The 20,333-nt window shown below is 42.5% G+C and overlaps 2 protein-coding genes across 2 annotated transcripts in view; one reads left to right on the forward strand and one right to left on the reverse strand.

Annotated features, from left to right (window-relative positions):
• The window catches only part of MAOB (monoamine oxidase B), a 55,334-nt gene extending 43,107 nt beyond the window's left edge, over positions 1-12,227 (forward strand). The window contains exons 11-15 of the mRNA XM_080583597.1: positions 3,197-3,254; positions 4,234-4,331; positions 5,480-5,591; positions 7,154-7,216; positions 7,619-12,227. Coding sequence (XP_080439723.1) covers positions 3,197-3,254; positions 4,234-4,331; positions 5,480-5,591; positions 7,154-7,216; positions 7,619-7,774 — 487 coding nt within the window. The 3' untranslated portion in view covers positions 7,775-12,227. The remainder of the gene's footprint in view (positions 1-3,196; positions 3,255-4,233; positions 4,332-5,479; positions 5,592-7,153; positions 7,217-7,618) is intronic.
• Positions 12,228-18,845: 6,618 nt separating this feature from the next.
• Positions 18,846-20,333, reverse strand: part of LOC308191307 (amine oxidase [flavin-containing] A-like) — a 37,648-nt gene continuing 36,160 nt past the window's right edge. The window contains exon 15 of the mRNA XM_080583607.1: positions 18,846-20,217. Coding sequence (XP_080439733.1) covers positions 20,062-20,217 — 156 coding nt within the window. The 3' untranslated portion in view covers positions 18,846-20,061. The remainder of the gene's footprint in view (positions 20,218-20,333) is intronic.

The following is a 20,333-nucleotide window of genomic DNA, read 5'->3' on the forward strand; positions in this document are numbered from 1 at the left end:
ATCCCAGGCTTTTGAAATGACAGCCAGGTATCACAGAGCTCCCTTAATTTTGGCAGGAATGGACAAGGCTCTCTTTTCTTCAGCACTCAGGCTTTGAAATAGACCCCCAGCAGGTGACAGACGATAAAAGCTGTGTAGGTATTCTGAAATCCAGCATGCCTAGCATTTTAAGCCATCATAAAAACCAAATGGTATCTTACAGTGTGTGTCAACATACGAGATATTACTGAGCATTTGCAGTACTTGAGAACAGCTTCTATTTCTGTGAAATGAAGGGCTGTCCTAGCTATTTGTGAGGCACCATTGAAGAAAGGCTGCTCTTCCCTGGGCATTAAAAATGTTAGCATGACCATCTGACCACTGCTGTCTACGGTCAAGCTTTAAACAAAAGGATTTAGAACTCTTGTCTTTTGTGCAATAAATCTTAGAGTAGGAAGGACTTTGTTTTGGTAAAGAATGGTCATGAAATGTGCGAGGGTTGGTAGATGCACCCTGGTGCCAGGGCTGGGGGTACCTCTCTGGTCACAGTCAGACAAGGCAGGAGCCTCCTGGACTGCAGCTCCTCCCCTGAACATCAGTACAAGGCTTCTTCACTGGAAACCAAGCTCCAGGAGAAGGCAGAGTGCGAAGCTGAGTCTCCTCCCACTGTACGGTCAGGAAGCAAATGGTTTGTGTCATTTAGACAGGGGCTATGGTGTTTGCAAGGAGGGACTGCAGGAGCAGGGTGGGCTAGCTGCCTTGCTGAGACAGTGCTCTCCTATCAGCAATAGCTGGGTTCTCCCTTTATCATGGCATGGACAACAGGGTTAGGTTTTCAGTACTGCATATGAGGAATTGGATGTAGAGTCCATGGCAGCTATTTTAATTTGTGGCTGAACAGCAGTGCTGGGAGGGGATGGGAGCTGCTTTACAGCTTAAGCCAGATCCAAAGGAGTGAAGCCCACCACTGTCTTCCAGCTGGCGTTCCCAGGCCAGGTGCCAATGACTAATTACAGTGTTTAAATTGTGCCCTACCTTTCGCAACTGTGCAACAAAGGCATCACACACAGCCTTGGCATGAAAGAACACGGAGGAGAGCAGAGTGTCTGCATGTGTACTTCATCCTCTCTGCAGGGAGGAAGCACTGGGCATGGTGTCGGTCTCAACAGGATCCTACCTTGGTAGCTCCAGGCATAACACTCCTCCTATTTAGTGCTGGTGGTAATTTCACAGCTGAGTTCAAGGCCCAGAAATAAGGATTTTACTTGCTGCATATTCCATATGTTCCATACGGGCACTAGCCACAAATTTATGAATAAGAATTTATTTAAACTGCTCCAAGACAAAAGGTGCAGATGGTGCAGAGAGGCCAGTGCATTTGCAAGGATTGCCTCTATTAGGGGGGATGTCCTCAGTGAAGGATTATTGTTGGTACAATTAGTCCTTTGGAAACTGATTTTCTGTGTGCATTGTTGTTGTTTTCTTTCAAGTAATACCTTGTTATTGAAAAATAATTCCTCCCAGGGTTGAAGTTCCTTTGTAGTCTGAAGATGCCCTTGACCTGAACCTTAATATTTTCTTTTACACAACTATCTTAAACTAACTTTATGCATGTTTGCAACGTAGTTGGCAAACAGCAGAGGGCTTGCAGTGTCTTGGAGCCCTGCTTGTGCCCATACATGAGAATCCCTACCAGCCTCTGCTGTGCCATTTTCAGGCTCCCTGGAGGCTCTGCAACCCACATGTGGAAAAGGGGCAGGGCACAGGCAGACCTGGAGGGACGCTCCTCACCCCTGTCATGGTGCTGGGAGGAGCAGAAGCAGATGGGTCCCAAGGTGATGCTCACTTTGCCATGAAGCCCTGTGGTGTTACTGAGCTGCCTTGAAAGCAGTAGCTGGTGGGTGTTTGCGAGGGGCAGTGGGCAGACCGTAGCAGGGGGCTTTGCTGTTAAAATGGCTTCATTTGGTTCAGATGCTGTGGGGGTGCTGGCGGTCTGCAGGGCAAGGTGGTCACTTCACTTGAGGAGAGAGACAGAGATGGAGGAAATGGGCCCTTCCATTATGGCTGTTGCCGGATCCCTGCCACCCCCTGACTGCAGAGAGATGTTCATAGTTATATCCCGCAGCTCTCTGAGCCCCCTAGCCAATCTCTGTGTCACCACACGTTTCTGCTTCTGTCCTGGGGCTTCAGGAAGGGGCTGCTTCCCTTCATCGCTGCCACTGGGCCTGTCACCTGCCAGCAGCAACACCACACCAGGCCCGCAGCTCTTCCCAAGCAGTAGCAGCCTCCGTGTTTGCTGCTCCGGCCCCAGCCTGCACAGAAGGACACCTTCATCAAGGGCCTTCAGACCTTCCTATTCTCTTTCTCATCCTCTTTCCATAGCATTCTTTGAGTTCAGCTGTTTGTGGTATAGCTGGGCTGCGTTGTAGGGCAGTGTCAATATGGTTTCCTCATAGTATTATAGAGCTCGAAGCGCAGCCTGTGCGGAGCTGGGGCTGCTGTATTGCTGTCCCTTGTGTCCAACATGGCCCTCTGTGGAGGACAGAATTTGCTTCTGGAAGTAAACCAAGTAAATGTCTTTCCAGCATTGTGTTTGCGTATTTGTTTGCTTTTCATAATCGTTAACCATTATTTCATCTTGATCATTTTCTGTTTGGGAATTGGTGCAGTACAGCTAACAGTAAGACCCAAAAGCTTGTAGGAACGAACTTAATTGCATTTGGGGCTTACTACAGCATGAAGTATATTCATGGATTTATAGACTCATAAACTAAAACAGGAGGAGATTTTATAGATACAGAAATAAAGTACTGATTCTTGGAGAGCCTCAGGCTATCAATACCTGCATCTTTGTAGGAACAAATTATAACTTAGACTATGTGCCAAGACAAAAAAAAAAAAAAAAGTTCAATGTCTTCCTTCTTTTCCTGACAGCCTAGAGAACCTTTGGGTAGTATATGAACTTGGTCTGCTAGAGGTGTCAAGGGAACAGCTTGCATAACTGCTGGTGAAACTGGCGCTTATGCAGCACAGAAGTTTGAGTGAAAGATCTCTGAAGTCATCTGCTCCGGAGTCTGAAGAACTAGAATAGATCCCCAAAAGCTGGAACCTCAAGTTTGAGCAGATACTAATGCTTGTTCTCTTGAAACTGAAACATTAGAAGCAGTCTATTTTCTCTTTCCTTACACATAGGTCTTCTGTTGCTTTTCTCTTGCAGGAAGATGAGGCTGTGTGAGCTCTATGCAAAGGTTCTGGGATCAGAGGAAGCTTTACATGTAAGCACACAATCTAAACCACGGTGTCTCTCATTGGTTGTGTTACAGTGGGGAAGGGGTGAAAGAAACTGGAATGCATCAGTGCTCTGGCACAGAGCTGTGTAGCATTTTGCTACAGGAGTGCATGCTGCTCTCTGTGGAGGAGTGGAGAGAACATTACTGCAAGTCTTGCATTGCATTTGACAGTGAAGATAAGAATGGGTTTATGAAACAGTTAAAAAGGCAAATCTATCCTCATTCTCTGCCTTGATGAGGGTAGCGTTCATTGTGGTTACCACCACAAATCTCAGTTGTCGAAATTCCCTCATAGTCCATATTGAGCATAATGTTTCTTCTCTCTTAGTAGTTGCTAAGATCCATTGCTGCATCTGTTTTTCTTTTTGCCTTTCCCTTGTCTTCTCTTCCCTGTAACGGTAAATAACTGATAGGCTTTGTGTGAACTCACACTTAGTTTGTGTGATTGAAGCCCTATATCCTTCAAGGGCAATTCTATGTGAGTTAAATGTTGTAGACACCAATCTCAAGATTGCATCATTTTAAACACAGTGATATCGTATGCAGAACCATGCAAGTACCACGTCACATTTTTTAACAGTATGTGTTTGTATCCAGTGTATATATTACAAATATTACACCTGTTTACAGCAGAGGTTAATTTTTCTTTACATGGCCCAAAACATAAATTTGTGCTCAAAGTGTAAATTTACATTGACAGATTAAGAGGATTATGTTCTACAGTGCCCAGATTAGCTTAAAAAAAAATAAAATAAAAAAAATCAGCTAGCAGTGTCTAAAATTAAGGTTTATTTTATTGTTTCTGATCCATGCTGCATTAAGAGACTTGTTAAATGTGCTCATTATGTCAGGCATTGTCATGCAACAAATCATAAGCTATTCTTCACCGCTGTCTCCTCAGTTCTTTTATTAGCTTCCTCAGGACTTTGTCTTTTCCTTGAGTGAATTAATGTCTGTGTTACAGCCAGTACATTATGAAGAGAAGAACTGGTGTGAAGAGCAGTATTCTGGAGGATGCTACACAGCCTACTTCCCACCAGGCATAATGACTCAGTATGGAAGGTACGATGTCTATTTATAGTGGACTTCAGAGTAGCAAGATAAGACCAAGTTAATAAATAATCTCAGAAAGGGTCATAAATCCTCTGTCATTCTGTTGGCTTTATACCTTTGAGATTGCTAGAGAATATTTTAAACAGATATTATAACCTTCCACTTGTCTCAGTTGGGCTTTATGATGGATGAGTACAGTATCATTAGGGTTCTGTCTTTCTTTTTCTTTTTTTTTTTTTTTCCTTTTTGTTATTTGGTGAATACAACTTAGTAGGCTTTTGGAAAGGAACTGGGAATTTTTCACAATCTGTTTACAAAACAACCTTTGGGTATTTGAGATCAGTGTTACCATTTCCAGCACATCTTTAACTGGTGTTTTGTAAATATGGGTGGAGAGTTAATTCCTGTCAACATTGACAGTCAAGTGATTTCTTTGGGCTGTTCTTTTAGCAGACAAGGCTTAATACAGCAATCAGTGTGCCATTGTTTACAGTCCTCTCAGGCATAAATTTTTGCATGGAAATAAGATTTACCAAGAAGAAAAAGGCTTACTGCTCAGACCAGTTGTTGACTTTCAGATACATATTTTGTAATGCCTACTTGAAATGTAAGTTTTCACAATTTAAAAAGAATTTAGATCAATAAAACAGTTGTATTGAAGAACGTATGGAGGCCTTAGTTTTTAAAGTAATTTTAATGACAGTAATTGTGAATGCTGGAAAAAAAAGCATAAAAATTATTTTATTTTGATTGTTGCTTAGATATTATGGGGACATATTTTAGAATGTTTCATTGTGAAGTGTGAAGAACCAGCAATACCTAGCACCGATATTTAAGACATTGGCTAAAATCACGAGATACAAAATGTCTTATCTCAAACTAATTGTCTTTTACACCTACATGAGCATTAAAATCACATCCAGAAATAGCACTGCAAGAAGTGCAGTGTAAACGTTTAGAAAATACTAACACTGTTGCACTTACTGTAAGAAAGGCAATGCAATGCAGACGGCCTACCCATCCATCTCAACTCATCCAAAGTTAATATCTTTAAGTACCCATTGTCATTTTAAAAACTACCATTCCAATGTTCACCCAAGGATTTCATTATCTTTCCTGGTATGGCTGACATGACGTATTGCTTGTTCCCCCGTAAGGATTCTTCGGCAGCCCATTGGCAGGATCTACTTTGCTGGCACAGAGACAGCCACAGAGTGGAGCGGATACATGGAGGGGGCCATACAGGCTGGAGAAAGAGCAGCCAGAGAGGTACAGGCACAAACCCAAAGCAGGCAACACTGTCAAATATCCTATTTAACATGGAAGATCTTCTGGTTGGACGCAAAATGGGACTTGAGTGTTGACATCCTCAGGCATTCTGAAAAAGGGTGAAGGGTGAAGAACCCTTAGACTTGGAATGCTTAGGAGGAACTCTGTTTGATCAAACTCCATTCTATTTCCAGCAACAAAATCCTTTTTTCTTCTTCAACAGAAATCCAAGATTCTCATCTAGTCATCTTTCCCTCAGATGGGCACTTCATGTTAGTCATCATACTGAGAGATCACGGCTGTTAGCCTCACTGGGAACAGCTCAGTTCTGCAGGTCTGCAGACCAAGCCAGTCCCTTCCTCAACTGTTTACAACATCACCATTTATGTAGTGATATACCATTGATATAGCCCTATATATAGTCCTTGAACAAGAATTTTAATAGTTCATTTCTGAGAAAAAGCCAATTCCTCAAATGTTTTAATGAATATTATGTTTGTAGAGCAGCAAAAGGAATTTCATCTTTGTTTTATGACGTGAAGGGAAACTCATGGCTAAAAACTACTGTCAAGACAGGGATCACCTGTCCCTAAACTGTCCCATTTGTGAAGGTTATACCTGTTCTTGGAAAAAACTGTTCTTGAAAATCTCCAGAGGTAGTGCTTTATGACCTCTCTAATGTAAGAATATGCATTGCAGCACAATCTCCATGGATGTCAGCAGGGAATTTGGCAAGTGAGCTTGACTGGTAAAAATATGGTATCTTTCTTTCCCTCATTTGCTAGTGGAGGGAAAATATGTGTAAAATCCAGTACAGGGATGTTTCTCACTCTCCTTTATTGAAAAGTTGATGGTGTTCCTGAATCTTGTCTAGAATAAAAGCCCATCACAAAAGATGGCAGATCTTTTTAAATCTTCAGATGAAATAGGAAAAACTTTTATATCACCACCTCCGTTTCATTTTACTATAGAAGTTGTTCATCTTGCTGTCTTTCATTACTGTCATTTCAGACAATTTGCTTTCCTACTCATCTCTGTTATGTCTGGTACTATGAATGGTTAGTTTTCCATTGTGAAGGTTTCCTCTCTAATCTTGCTTTTCTCTGGCTGAAAGCAGTGATCTGTCATTATGCACAGGATTCTGTTTCTCTTCCTACATCATGTTAAAATTTGCAAAACAAACCACTCCTGGCTATATTGGTTGCACTTGTAGCTGGTTTATGCACACCTCGCTTTGCCATGAGTGGATACTTAACTCTTAGTTGTATTCATATTACCCTATTCACATGAGACTAGTCAAATTCTGATATCACATGGAACAACTAAACAGAGAGCTTTTTCTGTTACTGTCTCTATTTTCTACTAGGAGCAGTGTCTTATTAAATATCAAGTCTCCCTGGAAATGTGTTGTACAAAGATTGCATTTTCTTTAAAATTTGGATACACAAAGATTTATGAATTGTTATCTTAATCATGCTATTTTAAAACAAAAATTGAAAACAAGGCCTTTTCCCTTTCAAAAAAATGAGTGGTGCTTACTAGAAAATTTTGCTTATTTTCAGATACTGTTTGCTATGAGGAAAATCCCAGAAAGTGAAATTTGGAAGCCAGAACCTGAATCAGTTGTAAGTTTTTCTGTTAAGTGGATTACTATCTTTCCTTTGGTGTTGTTGATGAGTTAAATTTATGGGTTTTTGTGTTGTTTTTTAAAATTCTTTAAACAACAATAATCTTTTTCTTACTTAGCAAAACTGCCCATCCCTAAACAGGAACATACCAGAAACTAAGAGAGGGTACCCATGTGACAGCTTTGTAACATGGGATTAGAAAGAATTGCACTTTTAAACTAGGCTATGAATCCTTTTCATGTGTCTCTTCCTATTCCTTTTAACTGAGTAGAAAACTTTGATGCCCTGAACTTCTTGGTAACATGAACTGCTTCAACCCAGTTCTTTTTCTGCTCAAGAATCTTTTGATTAACATCCTGCCTCTCACTGTGGAGTTTGTAATGCATGCTCTCTCCACAGGATGTTCCAGCTTTGCCCATCACTACAACCTTTTGGGAGAGGAACTTGCCATCTGTGCCAGGACTGCTAAAGCTCATTGGATTTTCCACTGTATTCACTTCTGTGGCTGTGGCAGGGTTACTTGCCTACAAAAAAGGACTTCTGGTTCGAAACTGAAAAAGGTGCCAACACAAAGCCTCACAGTTTTGTTTTTCTCAGAGTTTTTTTTGGCATGTACTTCCCTATCTCCAAAAACAGATCAGGACTGGGGAAGAGGAGAAAACAGTAGAAGAAGACACTAGAGTGGAGAGATAAGTGGAGATCCATATTCAAAAAGAGCCCTTTGAATCCAGGCCTCCTTCTAGCAGTAACTTTTTTTGTTGTTGCATTTCTAGGAAACCCTGCCAAGAATTATCACTTTGAGATTTTTATCCAGATTTCAGAACACAGGTGACAAAATGCCTTGATAAAGCCTGTTTTGATGAGTTTTCCAGTGTTTTTTACACTTCTGAACCAGGCCCTGAACTCCAAGTCTTCTTGGCACTTCATCCCTAGCTGGAAACAAAGCATTTCTGCCCTCCTGTGTGACTGAGAAAAGAAATCCTTAACTTAAAGTGTAATTGATTAGTTCATGCAAATTGCTGCTAAGGACCTTTTTAATGATTTTTTTTTTCTCCCGGATGTTCAGAGCGCAGGCAGCACTGAAAGAACAAGTCAGGCTACCATTTGAAACGGCCGTAGGTTGTTAGTATTTCCAATGGCATATTTGTCATTGCAAGTCGCATTTGTCATTTGTCAGTGAGTTAAAAGACAATGTTTTTACTGCCTCTGACAAAGGAGTTGCAATTCAGGCTCCCTGGCTGTGTTCACACTGCCTGGAATGGCAGAGCTCATGTGCCTGAGTCTGTCCCTGTGAGGGATCAGGTCTTCTCTGCCAGCAGGCTCCAGAGGACAGCCAGTGTGTAGAGCAGCATGGCTGGTCAGGCTGTTGGGCCTGAGTGTGAACTGGGAACTTTGTGTAAATGTGATGATACAGACAAAGCCTTCTGAACTTCTGTCACCTTGTCTGACATCTCTTTGCCTCCAGGGTCCCCCTTTAGATCCCTAAAGGGAGCTGCAAGATAGCAAGTGAACAAATTAACCTCTGCTTACCCCCGGAAGCTGTAGAGCTGTCCATACAAACTGTTTTACCCCATTTTCTTATCTTCTTCCTTTCTTTCATCTGCTTACATTTATACTTTGAACACCTTGAGGGTGTCTGTTGCCTAGTAGGGCACAACAGGCTTGGAAACGTACCTTTAGCATAGTAAATAATACCCTTATCTGTCTCTCAACGCTTACTTCATGCTGAACACAGCTCAGCTGATTCAGAGCTCCAGTCTCTCCTAACAACCATATTGATGTGATTAGCACTTCCACTTCTGCCTGCTGTGTGGTGTTGTACTGACCGTGCACTTTTGGTAAAAAAAAAAAAAAAAGGGATCAAAGGTAACCGGGGATAGGAGAGTCACATACTAGTGCTTCTGCCCTCCCTAGTTTGGTACCTTTCAAACAACATTAACCAGAAAAAACAAAGGAGGGAGGGGGAGGGCAGAAACACATACACACACAAAAACAGCAGCCAAAAAGAAAAAAAAAAACAAACACCACCAAGCCACCCATACCATAGGTGTCCAGCTGTCAACTAGGTATTTCTGTTGTTTAACATCTTTGCAGCACAAAAAAAAGCAAGTCACGGGTATAACTGGGAACAGGATGAGGACCAGTGCATGTGATTTGAGGAAAGTTACATGGCTGGAATTTTTCTGACCCCATTTGCTACACTTCTGTCTTCAACCAGCTGTGATTTATATGTAAAAAATAGCATTTCAGTAAAAAGCTGTGGAGGAAAGTATAATAAGAATATATTCAGCAAAGGGGTGAGCAGACGGCAGAGGAACTTTACCACCAGTCTCATGCAGACTTTCTGGGCTAGCATCTGATCTCCTTGCTTGTGCTGAGTAGTACTTTACTCTCCAAATAGTCCTATGGAAATCCACTAAACTGCCTATAAAGCTGTAATATTTGTGAGCAGTGCATCAGTTTCTGGCCCTTAGGTTTCATTCTTTTTAACTTGATGTGCCAGTTAAAAATCTTCTCGTAGCAGCAGCTTGGATTTTATCACAAATGAATATTCTCATAACAGCCTTTTAAAATGCATGGGGGAACTTTTCAGACATAAAGATCTTTAAGTCAGAAGAACAGTGCAGCACTGTACATATGGCCTTTCTCATTGTATCACATTGAGCACTAATTGGCCAGGACATTTGCCTACCACAGAGTGCTTCTACGTGGGCTTTTTTCCTGCGTGATTTATTTACTAAATGAATTAGAAATCCAGAGCTGAATAGGAACTCTGTGAGTTCGGAGCTTTTGCAACTCAGACAATTCTCAGGCTGAAAATGAGCGCAGGAGCCTAAATTTGGGAAGAGATTCTTGAAGTCTTGCCCCAGTATTTCTAAGTGTTAGACAGCTAATGCATACTTAACATATAAAGTACTGCTGCCTTTGCAGATAATTTCCCTGCCAACAGTGTTTGGAATTCAAGTCCCACTTCTGCCCCAGAAATACTCTGCAGGTCTGGAAAGGGGAGCAAAACTATGAGACTAAAGAGGATAAATTGGTTTTATTCATGTCCAAAAGGTATCTTCTTTTTTGCTCCTGAATCTGACAGAGTTTTTTCCTAGTCTAACAATAAAAAGCTGCGTGCTGTAGGAACAGAAAATGCAAGGAAAAGAAGAATTTAGATGTAGGTAGAACTGGATTGAATCATAACAACACCTTTTCATGAGGTTGTTCTTCTTCTTTTTTAATGTGTGTACAGCTATAAACCTTTCTTGTTCGTAGTTTCAAAATGAAACAAAAATGGGGAAAAAAACAGAAAAAAAAAAACACAAAGCATTTTTCATGTTATTCTGCCACTACTAAAAGTAGGGTTGACATGAAATCCCAAATTAAATTTGGATTCCCTGAGGTTTCCTAGCCAATGCTTGCGGAGCTAGGAGGTCTGATTTGCCACATTTGTATTAGCACTCAGAAGTCTTTGACTTCTTCATTCCAGAGTACCTAAGTGTTAGGATTGGTCTCTTTGTCTCCACAGCCATGTCTTTACGTTGTGCTGTGGAGCTTGTGACCACTGCATGATTAAAAAAAAAAAACAAAAAAAAAAGTGCTTGCTATTGTTTCCTCCACATCTTCTACACAAAATGAATACGTGGCATGTTGAGTATGTGTATGCCAGTATGATGAGAAAGTTGACAAATGTAGATAGAGAATGAGGCTGCTTTCCCATGGATAGAGGGAGCTGTGCTAGCATTGGCTTACACTTTAAAATTCCTTCGTGCCAGCCCTTTAAAGAGAAAGATGAAGTCTGGTTTAACAGGTAACCAGTAGTGCTATATTTTAACATTTGATGAGAAATGAGTTTACCAGATTAGTGAAATGTATAATAGGCACAACTATGGAAATAAATGTATTTGTCTCTTACAAACTAATTTCTGTTACCATGTATATTTTTAAGGGTCTTAAGAGTTTGCTACAAAAAGAGGTTTACTTGCTTATACCCTGCTGCAGTAGTAAGTGTATACTGCAAAGGATGACAAGTCATGGCAGGAAAATCTGTGTTAAACAAAATACTTGAAAAAATACTTGAAATACTTGAAAGTTAATTTTACAAACTACTCAACACTAGCAAGGAAATGAGCACTGTAAGGTAGCCCCTTGTCTTTCCTTTTCCAGTACATTTTTCACCTCATGCAAATCTTGATTCCAGATAGCATATCTGCTGTCAGTAAGACAAAGACATTAATCACACAAGTATATACCTAAACGTTGTCCGTATTAGAACCCAAGATCTTGTGGAGCAGCTAGGGACTTCTATTAAAATAATCTTCCTGTTTCCTCCGTGGGACTGTTTTTCACTTACGTAGAATTTACAGAAGTGCAGAAATTGTAAGAATTTTTTTTTCTTTTGAGACATGAAAGAAAACTATTTTTGTGGAAGAAGGAATTGTGTGTACTACAGAAGTACTTGGTTGCAAAAGGGAGCCAGAATTAAATGACAACAGAACTACTGCTCTCAGGCAAGGAGCAGACCCACTTAAATTGCAGATTACCAGTGCTCAGGAATAAGCCTGACCTGTGTTTAAATAGACTAACATTCTCTCTCACATCTCCACCTTAAGATCACCTTGATCTCACAGTCCATTCTTAGAAATAAAAATGAGATGGCCAAAGCAGTCTTGTTTTCAAAGTAACTCTACAGTCAAATCGTTTAGGCGTTGTTATAGACTGCTTCTTATAGTGTGTCTCTTGTGACCGTGTGCGGGTCAGTGTTAAGTGATGCCTGCCTCTGTGTTTTGGGAAAAAGAAAAAAAAAAGTGACTTTGCTTTGCAGGAATATATATGCTGTGTGTGTGATGAATTTGTGCCTTTTATAACTGTAGCATTTTCTCAAGTGCCTCTGTGGTGACTGTCTCTGTTGGTTTACTTCTTAAGTTCCCTTTTAAATTGTCTCTGCAGATATTTTTATCTGACAGCTGTGAACCTTTTTTTAACCTTAATTAGAATCAATAAATATTGTCATGTCACTTTACTGTTTGAGGCGTTTATTTTGTGGATCCAGAACCTCCCTATTGATTTGGTTGTGATGGTGAGTATTATTTAGTAACACATTTCACATCGAAGACGATGAGATATCTTTAATTCTGTAAAGAAGGAGAACAACATTGGCAATAATTCTTCTTAACATATAGGTGGCCGACAGTCTTACACTCAAGAAGTATTTTTTATTGCTGTAGGTGGGTTTAGAGTGTCTCCATCTGAACATGGGGAGAAACAGACCTTGTACCAAATACTATGTGGTGTAAATGTAAAAAACCTGGAAGAAAAGAGAGGCAAAAACATTGCCTTAATTTCATCCAGCAGCTCAGTATCAGCGCTAGAGAGAGAATCTCTACCCAGCTGCAGCACAGCTCTTCGTTTACCAGGACACAAATGAGGAGGGACACATTTTGTAGCTGATGATAGGAGTCAGGGGTAGGAGGTGCACGGCTGTAACTGAGGAACAAAGATGACCTTGGGAAGGGACCTGTGCTTCACCAAAAGGTCGTCTATGAATACTGGAAAAAGCTTAACCATCCACGTGAAAAACACATTGAAAGCGTGCAGTGCTCTGTGTATGGGCTGAACTGTCAGTATTACTGACAAGTTATATAGTAACACAAATACCACGAAAGCAAATGTCCTGCACTAATGCACTGTATGCTTTATAAAGCATATGTCTGCAAATAAATGCATCAGAACCAACACTGCATTTCACAGGCCCTCAAAATGGTTAGCAAATGGTTGTGACTCTTAAACATCGCTGCCTTGGATCAAATTTAAACCCTCTCTTTAACTCTTTGCTCGGATGTATCCAGATTAATACAAAAATATATTTTGTGCAACATCTATAGCAGATACTAATATGGTTTCCTGAGAAACCAAATTAAAATCTCACTCATTTTTTAGGAGAGGATAGAACAGCTACATGTATGAAAATCATTTGACTAAATCATCCAAAACTTCTAATATGAGAATTGAGGTTTGGTCTTGCTGGTCATTCTCTGCGTGTGAAGGGGAGAGATGGACTCCTTGCACAGAGGCTCAGCCCATGCAAGGCTGGAAGAGGCCTACGGACACATCCTGCTCTTGCTCTCGGTGGAGAAGGACACCTACGTGGATCAGGTTTCCAGCTTCGGTATCTTGGTTCTGCACTTCAAAGACATGGGAACATGGAATTAACTCAGTATAGGAGATTTTATACCCAATACATGTGTTTCACTTGTCTGCAAAGACGTTAATAACAGAATTAGATATTTTCAAGGAGTATATGATAACTACTCACCTAGAGAGCAATTCAGGAGCCTTCAGACATCTGAGGGCACCTTGTCTGGCCTCCAGCTGCTGCCTCAAAAGGCTACAGGTCTTCCTGAGGCCTTGTGCCATCAACCAGCCCCGTGCAGGTGGCATAGATGTGCTGTGGATATAAAGTGAGGCACCTTCTACGTCCCACCAAATGTTGATGACAATTAGGCACTTAAATGCTTCGTTGGGATATTTAGCTTAGGAGAAATGCAAACAGGAGTAATGTAGGTGCTGTGAAGCTTCTGTGATCCCAGTTAATTAATCAAATGTTAAGAGGTAGCTGCACGTACAGGGTGTTAACACATAGCTACCCTCTATGCAGAAAGGTTATACAATGATTTTGTTGGTCATTGGAAAGAAAAATAAAGGCATGGTATTCCAGTAAGTTAGGGTATTTGTGGTGTTTGCTAGAAAAGCCATCAGTAGCTACGTGCTAAGATAAGCTGTAAAAAAAATACAACCATGTAACAGGATTTGTAACTGATTTTCATTTGCATGTTTTCTACAGAGAGCAGCAATAACCTATTCTGAAGCTGGACTAGGAAAAGCTCAAAAAAGAATTTCAAATAGCTCTGATAAATTGTAAAACATACATTAAAGATCTCGTCCATTGGGTCTTTACTCGGCATCATGCTAGCTCATCCCAGCTTTCCGTTCTTCCTGGCACTGCTGAAAGAGGTAAACAATTGTTTTGAGCTTTTGCATCCACTGTAGGTTAACATCAGTCTTGCTGTGTTTTGACAGAATGTGAGAGAGACCTTTTCTGTTTTCGAAGTGATGAGCTGTTAGCTTTTACTCAGGTTTGGTTTTTGCTGTGCACATGGAATTTTCTGTTAGGAACTTTTACAGTCACTCTGTAGTGGAACGGCCCCAGTGAAATAATTACTACCCATCCAGCGCTGTTTCATCTGGTGTCATCAGGTTCTGCAGGCTCCAGCCCCGTCTTTCCAGGGGAAAAAGTCTCATCGGAATCCAAGTGATCTGTTTATCTGACCTCTGGCAGAATGGGGCAGAGCAAATGCAGCCCAGCCTCATCTCCACATGGCCCTATTGTCGTTGAGGGTCAATGGTAACTTTTCAGGGTCTCGTTGGTGCTATTTCTGTAGCACAGCAGAGACTTGAAGAAGCACTCAAGGACGTGGTATCCAGCAGAAACAGCAGCCTTTGGCTCATTGGGTTTGTCAAATGGCTGCTGTCTAATGGCATTCTACACTGCACTCGAATATGCTCTAATGCTTAGGTGGGAATGAAGGGAGAAAAGGAAGGGTATTAATAATGCACTGAGGCATCCATGTCAGCTCTCAGGCTGTTCACTAACAATTTGCATATGCTCCAAGTTGTAAGAAAACACTTTGCACAGCAGTGTTGCATTTAGCAGAAATTACATTATAATTTCAGATGTGGAAAATACTATTCCAGATCCGAGCTCCATCGGGCTGCGCAGTCATTATCTGAAACAATTGAAATGCGTGCTTGTACCTCATCAAAATCAAGGAGAGACGTTGCTCCAGCCTGGGCACCCTCAAACAGAACGAGAATATTAAACTAAATTAGAAAGTATGTTATTTCCCAATCACTTCTTTATGAGCTGGAGCTTGGCCAGAGTGCTTTCCAGAGGTGGTGTATTTGAGCCGATGCCTCTGTCTGTCCCGATAAAGTGCACTGCCCCGAAGTGACCCCTTCTCAGCAGAGGGGAGTGTTCAGATGCATTTAGATCCGTGCTCATGCTTTTATTCCAGCTCCTTCATGCTGACAAGCAGCTGCAAAGACGTAAGCTGTCCCTTTTGGGGAAGCCTTGAAGCTGGGGACCACTTGCATCCCTTTCCTTCAGTGTTTTGATTCCACAGTTTTTGGTTGCCCAACAGGACTTGTAAGAACATGTGCAGAAACGCCGAGACCTTTCTGCTAAGCAAAGCGCCCAGATTTTCCCCGTGAGATGACAAACTGACGGGCTTACGGAGCCACCAGATGGCAGCCTTGATTTCAGCCTCGGCGGCGGCCAGCCCTGAGCCAGCCGTCTGCAGCTGGTGCGCATCAGGAGCTGTCCCCCTCAAAAGCCAGGCTCTGCCTCTTATCATTCACCGGATTTAGTTCATATTTGGATGAAAATGATGGTGTTCAGGCTATAATCGAAGGAGTTTTCACGTGAATGGTCTGGACGTGGAGGGCCAAACCCCAGCACAAACTGTAATTACAGCCTTTGCTTTATTGTCAGTCCTAGAGGGGGGATGAGCTACCTGTCGTGCTGCACTGCAAATGGTGGTGGAGCTTTTTCCTTTCCTAAATAATGTGTTCTTCCTTGGGAAACTTTTTTTTCCCCTGTTCCTCCTACTTGTCCCAGGCTAATCTGTCTCTGCTATGTAAGGTAAGGCCAAAATAAAATTTATAAAAAGTATAAAGAGGCAGACAGAGAGAGAACAGAAACTCAGAAGCCAAGTGCTACCAAAAAAAAAAAAAAAAAGCAGAACAGCAAATGCAACTGGAGCTGAAAACATTGATTGCCAAGTGCAGGGGCTGAGTGGGAAAAGGAAAAAATTACAGTTCACTAACAGCGAGCATATTTAATTTCCCCTTCTGGATTTTCACCAAGATGAAATTTGCTTTCTCTGTGTGTGCATGTGGAAAGCAACTCTTGCAAGGAACATTTACAAGCAAAATTGGTTGTGTCAAACAGCCAAAAGAGAAAGGAAAGAGAGAAGAACCAACAAAAATTATTTTTCCGCAGAAAAGGACCCTCTGGATTTTTCTTTATTTTCCTACTTGTTGGTGCTGCTGTTAGGAAATTGGAGCTGTGTTCTGTATAAAGCACATATAACCAGCATCCAGCTTGCCCATGGCATGGTTTGTAGCCAGAGAAAAGCACTTGGTGTTAAGCAGCAAACCTGGTCAATAGGGCACGGGAAGAGAGTGACCAGAAACCTGCATGTTGTGAGTGGGTAGTGCTGGGCACACCCCTCTGGGCGGTATTTTTGTTCAAATATATAATGGTAATTTCTGTCTACAGTTGGAGGTGTGTTTGATCTGGGGAAAAAAGATCAAACAGCATGAAACTGGAGGCCGGATCAAACACGAACTGGAAAGTCTCTCTGATGAACGACTATCAAAGAGACCGGGCTGAAGGCTGCAAGCACTTGCTTGCCCAGCATGGTTTTTAGACCTGGATGTGCCGCGTTTAGCATCCTGGGTGAAGGTGGGCAGACCTCCTCCTTGCCCCGTACAAGGAGCATGACTAGATGGATGCTGCCCACACTGGTGGGAGGTTCACATCCCCCGAGCTGAAGCACGCAGCCCCTGCAATCCAGTGCTTCGTCTTTGTGAAGCGGGCACCTTCCCAGACCTCTCACACAGTGGGTTTCCAGCCAGACGGGTGTGAGTTGCCAGCCCATCCTGCTTGGAGCTCCCCAGCCTCATGGGGCTGGTTGGTGGCGGCCACGGAGGGGATGGCAGTGCCACCCTGCACAGGCAGGGGCTGCAGCCAAGAGGAGCAGGGCTGAAAGTAGGTGGGCAGGTGATTGGTGGCTTGCATGGGAGAGCTGGAGACTGACACCCAAACTGAGGGTCCTTGTGCCCTTAGAAATGTGTAAACGCAATTTAGTTCCCACCCAGCTGCTGATAGACTTGGTGTGCACCTTGGCTGCCCCATCTTTGCCTGTCTCTCCCATCTCACCCCTCGCTCAGAGAAGACAGAGCATCCCCCACATCTGCCAGGGGGGTGCAGGGCTCTTCCTCCAACAAATGGTGCCCAAAGCACCCCCAGCCTTGGAAGGGGTTGTTGAAGGCTTTCCCATCCCTCGGCCTGGTGAAGTCTCTGCTCCATTCCCAGTGAAAAGAGGTGTTTCCACTGTGTTTCAGCCTTTTTAATGATGGCAACAGCTCGCTTCTTTGAGAGCTGTCAGTAGTGATTAACTCAGTCCCATTCTGCTTCAAAATTGGTTTAAGAAAGATGCCTGGCTGTTTAATATTTAAGCTTGATGTTTAATGTTTAAACAGGGAAATTGTTCTGATAGTCAAAAGAGGCATGAAAGCAGGTCTGTGATCTCTGACAGCCACAAACGTTGCCCTTTCCTGTAGCAGCACGGGGCCTGGGAGCTGCAGGAGTTTCAGAAATGCCAGTTTTAATCACCCTCTTTCACTTCATTCACCATTTACCGCTCCCACAGCAGTGAGACGTGCTCCTTTCCTGTGCAGAGAGGAACATTGTACCTGGCCCTGTTTGCCAGTGGTTCAGCTGGATTGCACTTGCATGTCAAAACCCAAGCAAATTGCAATGGAAACGTGCAGGAATGATGTGGAAAGCGAAGCTGGACAGTGTCAGGCCACAGGCATATTGCACAGAAGCTGTTTATGGCTGTGAAATTCAGAAGATTCAAGTCAGCAGCAAAATGAACGTCTCTAACTGCCATAAATACACGTATGGGTGAATGTTTTGGAACAGGTATGGGCAGTATTTTCCTGGTGGTGGAAATATTCCCAGGGGGAGAGGATGTAGCAGTGCAGAACTATCTTACAACGCTGAAGATGTCTCAGAAGACAACCTGTGCTCCCCTGGCACTATAGCGATGCCAGGCTGCATGCACAGAGGCAGTCCTTGTGCACAGAAACACCTCCATGGTAAAGGCTGGGGTGGAGGGAGAAAAAATGACCATTTAATACCACAAAATCCAACATTGCTGCTTCCTGCTGAAACTACTCTCTTCTTTCCAGTGCAGAAAGGAGCACGAAGCACATATGTAAGTTCAAGGTAGATGGGAAAGCTGAAACTGAAAACATAGATAGTCTCATAAATAATCTGTCAGGTTTTCTTTCCCCAGAGAAACTGGTAGGGGCTGTCTGATCCTCACACAGCATGGCTGGGAACAATGAAGAAAGTAGCTCAGGAGATGCGTACCAGCTGTACCTTTTATGTGTTGTGCTTGACTCCGACACTCTGAGCACCTGCTCACATCTGAAAAGAGCCTGATGACAAGGGGCCACCTGAAGTTCTCCTTCCCTCTGGGAAGAGCTTCTGTTGTTAAGCCCGCCAGCACATAGGCTGCGACTGGTCTGCACTGAATTACGGGGTCTGCAAAGCTTTTGTACAAAAAAAGTGAGAGGATATATGAATGTAGTTGAAGAGGTGAGCAGGAGTGAAGTCATCTTGCTGGGTAGGTAGGTCTGTTTTGTGTAAACTTTTGTGTACACATACAGACCACGTTGAGCAGAGCAAGGGTTTGTTGGCTGCTGTATGTGATACGCCCTATGATTTAACACAGGTGCAGAGAAATACCACCTTGCACGAACTCACAAAAAATGACACAAGAGAAAGAATATGAAGAAAAGTTTATAGAAGAGATCCTCTTATCAAGGTTTCAGGACTATTGAAAGGCACATTTCACTGATGTTGAATGACAATTGAGTCCATGGACACATACAATGGTCACATTTCATGGCAAAAAGACCGCATAATGACGGTACGTTGTGAAACATATATTCTAGACTTCAGTTAACACTAAACTGATTATTTTAAGTGTGTCATGTACATAATAAGAGCGGAACAGGCAGATGCATCCAATTACTGTAATTTACAAGGCAGTAATTCAAGCCCCAAATATATTTCTCCTTATTGTAGGAAGGCAGTATGGAGTATGAGCAAAATGAGGGACAGCGAATTGACAGGGAGCCAGGAAACTGCTGATGTTCTGAAAATAACAGCCAGCATCTGCTGCAAGTCAGAGGGGCTTCAACTTTGCTAATTCACTTCTCTCCGCTTTAACAGTCAGTGGCCAGCCTGGGTCGAATGCACTTGGGCCAGGAAGCGACTGAGAGCTGCTCTGTGGAAGAACTGCAGCAGCGTGAGGCTCACTGCCCTACGCACCTTCTGCGACCATAAAGCATAGTTATTCGTTCAGCAGCAGGTGGAACAAAGTCCACCCGTGCGTCTCCTCTCACTGTTTAGCGATCTACTTCATGCTAATTATCTCCTTTCATCCTGCTCACAGTTAAGTTTCAATTGTGATGATTAATAATTAATCAAATGCCTTTGGAAATTAATTTAGCAATTCTATGTCTGATTGGCATGCTAATCTCTTGCATGCAGCAGGGATGCTACAGAAGTAACCTCAAATATTCTGAGACACTAACTGAGGTGAATACATAAGAGTACTTATTAACTCGTGTGGCAAAAAATAGAGCAGCAAGTGGAAATGAATGCATGATCCAAAACCTCTTTGATTTTTGGAAAAGGTCCAATCTGCATTTTGCCTTCCCTATGTTAGGAATATAACATTGATATTAACGGGTCCAATCAAAACAAATGGACAAGGAAAAGGCAAATTTAAAAAATACCCCCACAGTTGATTTAAGTTTGTTTTGCTGGTAGCAATTGCAGTAGATTTAATGCATTAATTATGACACTAAAAAGAAAATCACAAGGAGAATACCTTTTGCCCTTTCCAGCCCGCTTCTCTCCAAAAATAACCCTCATCTGGTAAATGGGATGAAGAGTGAGTACGCAGCTTCAACTGGCCATTTAGTCCACACTAATTTCGAATTAATAGTCCCTTTTTATAGGCAAACAGCCCTGCAGCAGCCACAGAGGTGAAAAAAACAGTATTCCCAAGCAGACAGAGCAGTCCCGGCGCAGACGGCAGGTTCCTCTCCCAGAAGGTGGTGGTAAATGGTCGGGATGGGACATCCTGGAGGAGAGAGGAATTTGTATGACCACAGACTCTCCCTCACTGTGTGAGGGGATGCAGTAAATGTCTCCCACTAGGCTGGGGAGATCACAAGATTTTCCTGAGGGCCCCATAAG

The sequence above is a fragment of the Anser brachyrhynchus genome, assembly GCF_964034855.1.
Source record: "Anser brachyrhynchus genome assembly, chromosome: 1".
NCBI lineage: Eukaryota > Metazoa > Chordata > Aves > Anseriformes > Anatidae > Anser > Anser brachyrhynchus.